The sequence below is a fragment of the Nelumbo nucifera genome, chromosome 6, assembly GCF_055504915.1.
Source record: "Nelumbo nucifera cultivar China Antique chromosome 6, China Antique-T2T, whole genome shotgun sequence".
NCBI classification, from domain to species: domain Eukaryota; kingdom Viridiplantae; phylum Streptophyta; class Magnoliopsida; order Proteales; family Nelumbonaceae; genus Nelumbo; species Nelumbo nucifera.
The window spans coordinates 16357621-16362503 of NC_142654.1; the positions used below are offsets into that span (position 1 = coordinate 16357621).

A 4883-nucleotide genomic window follows, 5' to 3' on the forward strand; every position below is an offset into this window, starting at 1 on the left:
CATTCTAGAAAAGTCCAAGCAGCTGATTTAGAACGGGATGGCTAGACTGTTTACTATCAATTAATGGTTTTTCTGATGGAATCCCGATCAGTCATTTGACCCATTGAACGGGCCCAGTGTGTAGGGTCTGCATGGCTTCTTCTGTCCAGAAAATGGTCTGCCTCAGACTCAATGTGTCTTGATTTTGCAAACGGGATTTCTTACCCATTCTCTATCCGCCGTGAATTGCAGCTACACATTTAAAGATGTGTGGCTGTAATTCACAGGAAATCTAGGTTCTTGATATTGTGACATCTATGAGCCAGCCAATTCATAGCACGGTTCGAGTGTGATTGGTCAATATATATATATATATTGACCAATTGGACTTTAATTGGTCAGCAAAAGCTCAAGTAGCGTCGACCAGTGGAAGGTTGATTTGCAGCTCTCTCTCTCTCTTATAGAGCCGCATTATTATCTAATAAAATAAAATAAAAATGTCTTGCTTTGTTCAAGGAGGAAACTGCCATTTAAATATGGATGTATTAGTCGTTACACCAATTGTGAATTATTAGTCAATACTGTAGTGGACCTTTAACTCTTAATTATTTTGTTTTGTTTGGAAAGAGTATAAATGTAAATATGTACAGTGTAAATACATAGAAATTTGTACTGCTTCCAAACTAAGCATTAGAAAATACTTTTATTTTTTATATCTATCATTGTTGGTGTTCGACATAAAAAAAGTTACAATAATTAAAAGGTTTTTGGATACAGTGGCATTGTTTTGCTATTGCATTTTGTTTGGGTTGATCAGTATAGATTTGTCCAAAAGAGATTTCTTTTTATCTGAAATATTTTAAGTTCATCAATACACATTGCTATTTCTATATATCAAACATCAAAATTGATATTTGCCATTTTTTAAGTTGAAATGGCACTTCATATATGATGTGGCAATACATATGTATATGCCCTTGGGTCAATCGCCCTCCATTTTTTTTTGCCACATCATCCTAAAAACTTTTGATAGATTTAATGGCAGTTTTTTCTTTTTTTTTTTTTTGACTGAAGATTAATATGGCATTTAGGGCATTCAAATTGTTCACCATCTTCAACGTCTCACCTACGTTGCCACTTGCCAAGAGAGAGAGAGAGAGACAGAGGGTTTACACAAACATTGCCAATAGCGGACGCGTGAACTTGACCCTTCTAGCACCATCCACAAGAACAACGACAGCAGGTTTATGGGTGACAATGAATGCCAATACTGGCAAGGTCTAGAGAGAGAGAGAGAGACAGAGGGTTTAGGTTTATGGGTGACAATGAATGCCAATACTGTAAAAGTAAAACCTACAAAGAGAGAGAGAGAGAGACTCTATTAGTGTATTTGTGCCGTTAATGTTCCGTTAACGGACCCATGGATGATTTTCCTTTCTATTCCTTCCAGACTTATCATTAATTTTCCTCTTTCTTACTGAAATAAATAAAATTTTATTTTGTAGGATTGGGAAAAAGGATCGGTTAACATCCTGAACTAGATTTTCTCTAATGCTCTAATTAACAACAAACCCAAAAGCAACCGGATTTGTGTTAACAGTGTAAACAGAAATCTCAACAAACTCCTACTTTCTCGAGATCCAAACAAAATATATACATTTTATGGCGTTTCCAAGTAGGAGACAAACCATTTTATGGCGTTTCCAAGTTTCTTTACACTGTTAACAGTTTGTCTTCTCCCATCAATTTGTGTGTTCATTCCTTTATTTCTTTGTCAAAGTGATAATCAAGACAAACCGAACACTTTCAGCTCGGACCAACTTTTGGGAAAAGTAAAGGATTTAAACAATAATTGAAAAGAAAATGATTTCATTCTTGAATGAAAATTTCTCTTTTAGGCACTTGAGATTCTTTTTTCTCTCATGCCCATGTATATATTTTCCATTGTGTACACTACAAAAAATCTGATCTCTCTTCTTCTCTGTCTCTCTTTCTCTCTTGTGTCTGGTTGATGATATTCATATTAATAATGGATTAAGAAGATGGATAAGTAGAGCGCAGATGGGGAAGAATACAAGGGGACTTCTTCCATGCCCTAGAATGCAATCTAAGGATCTCTCTTACCTTCTCCATGGTCTTCACGCCACAGTCCACCTGAAGGACCAAACACAGCTTGGAGACAACCCCTAGATTCAGCATTTCCTGAAGAACACTTGGAGTTGCAGAGTACCTTGATATTGATGACAGTATTCTCACTCCTCTTTCGGTTGCCAAATGAGACACCCTCAGTATTTTCTTGGACACAACAGCCAGCCCCGCCGCATGCTTCAGCAGCTCGGCTCTCCCTTCTGCGCATCCACACAGTTGGTCCAACACAACCAACATCATCTCACTCGCCCTCTTCTCTGATGCATCGAGAAGAAGCTCGATTACCACTGAAACTGCACCAGCCTCCACCGCTTTAATTCTGTTTCGTCCCCATGGACAAAGCTCGATCAGGACTTTCAGTGCAGCCTTGGAAGCCTGGTGTGAGATTTGGTCGCGCAAGAGGTTCACGATCTCCACAAAGAGTTCGGTTCTCAAGCTGATCAACTGGTTTGGATCGGCCACCTCGAACATGGATTTCAATAGGAGTGAGGCGTAGGCTCGAGACTGGTAGTTCCCACGTTGCAAGACTCGAGTCAAGCAGCCTACGAACTCGCCCTCTCTGTTCATGAGACTCTTGAGGCTGGACTGTGAGATTTGGAGATGATAAAGGAGGCTGAGTGCTTCGTCACTGGCTGTTGTGAACTCGAGTACTCCATCCTCCACCACATCCTCCACTGGCGTAGAGCTGCCATTCTTAACTATTGAAGCCAAGAATTGAACTACCCCTGCAGCCTCCATGCATCTCTTGTTTCTATCGCTTTCGGATGCCATCAACTTGAGCTTCCGAAGACATCTCATCTGCAACTGTGGCAACTTAGCATCATTCAGTATCTTGGCGATCTCTGCCTTGTCGACGGGCGGCTTCGGCGTCGGGAACCGTTCGATTCCTTTGGAGGCGTTGAGGGTGCACCACGCTTGGATCAATCGTCGGAGGGTGTGGTTTGGAGTTAAATCAACATCCGACAAGACCTGCTTTGTGACTGGGCACGTTTTGTTCTTGCCGGAAAATACCCATTTCTCTATGCACTCCCTATCATACGTTATCCCCGTCGAGACCGTCACCGGATCCCTCATGATTTCCAGGGAGATCGGGCAGATAAAATAAGGTGGGATATCAATTTGATCCATTCTAATCAATACCCAGATACCAAAATCCAAATTCAAGGAAACCAAAAAGAAAATCCGAGCCCTAAGCGCAGGATTTCAAAAGATAAGATGGAAAATCTTGCTAAAAAACGCTTCAATCAGGGAAAACCCAGAATGTTTTACTGATGAAGAACGCCGAATCTGATTTGACCCAAATTTAAGAGTGAAAACGTTGAGGATTCGATTGAAGGTTGGGGATGAAGTTGTTGGAACTTGGAAGCTGAATGCTTGTTCTGAATTGGTTTGGGGGAGGGAGAACGCGTGGTTTTATATGAGGCGAAGGAAGAGAAAATGACGATTCAAACGAGAAAGTCAAAACACGGATTATTAACTGTGTTTAAAACGGGTAGAGAGAGAGAGAGAGAGAGAGAGTTCAAATGCGACTTTTCTAAGGTTATGGTTTTGGGCCAGTGACGGTGCATTGTCCCCCTCCTGTTTTGACTTTCTCTCTCCATCTGCTTCGTTTCTGATACCTTTCCTTTTCTATAATTTTGCATGCGGACTTTTCTTCGTGAAGTCATTGTACCTTCTTGGCTGCTGCAGATAGTTATTTTTGTTTTGCTCGGTCTTGATTGTCTGGCTTGATCATTTGGCCCCACAAGATGAAGTATTATATTCTTTACTCACTCCATTGGAAAATTGCATTCATGGTTGATGTGCTCTCCCAATGGCGTTGATCATGTCCACGTGGCTCTATCTCATTCAATCATAAGTTATATAAGGTGATACCCACCAAAATAAAAGGAAAACAGTTATTATTTACTGATCATGAGAATTGATCTAATTAATCATATTATTATTTATAACCATTTGATTGTAAATTAGCTTGCAAAGTCGCAAGTTTTATTTTATGTTTATTGTTTTTGTGATAAACAAATATTATTGAACTAATCAATTATCATTTAAAAATCGTTGGCACACAATTGTCTACCATGTCAACAAGCTGCATTGATCAACTAATCCCAACCACCTAAATATATTTTTCTATGTTTTTTATAAGCCCCTGATATTCTAAATACAAGGTTTTGGGGTTCTGACCATTTTCGTGGGATAGGCAGGTCTAAGACTGATCTCTGAGCAGTTTTGGAAAAAAGGAAAAAGTCATACAGTATTGAAACACCCCCGATACACATGTATGTGTAAATCTAATCTAATAAAAACCCAAGAGATCCGAATTTAAATCAATATTGAATGAAATCATATGTTTTAATTCAATTTGTTTATGTATCTGTACATCCAATTCAAATACGATTTGATTAAAATATCAATAAATTTATATAAATTAACTTGAATTTATACAATTTAATATAAAAAATATATATTAAAATTGAAAAAATAAATAAATTTATTTAAATATCAATCAATACCCAAATTCAACCCAATTATGACTACAAGGATAATTTTGAATTGATCATACAATGCTATGGAAAGAAATGATGATTTGCATGAAATGAGATATGGATTGAATTAGTATTGTCTCTTGATCCCCTTCAATATTTTACTATTGGCAATGGCAAAACTAGGGTCTAGGGTGGGATATCTTGAACCTTTTTTCAGCAATGATATGGAAAAGAATGATGACTTGGCAAGAAATGAGGTTTGGATTTATT

General features: G+C 38.4%; 1 protein-coding gene across 1 annotated transcript; it reads right to left on the reverse strand.

Annotated features, from left to right (window-relative positions):
• Positions 1 to 1608: 1608 nt before the first annotated feature.
• Positions 1609 to 3534, reverse strand: LOC104590352 (E3 ubiquitin-protein ligase PUB22). The gene has a single exon (XM_010248984.2). The coding sequence runs from the start codon at positions 3253 to 3255 to the stop codon at positions 2014 to 2016; it is 1242 nt and encodes a 413-aa protein (XP_010247286.1). The 5' UTR covers positions 3256 to 3534; the 3' UTR covers positions 1609 to 2013.
• Between the last annotated feature and the right edge of the window lie 1349 nt (positions 3535 to 4883).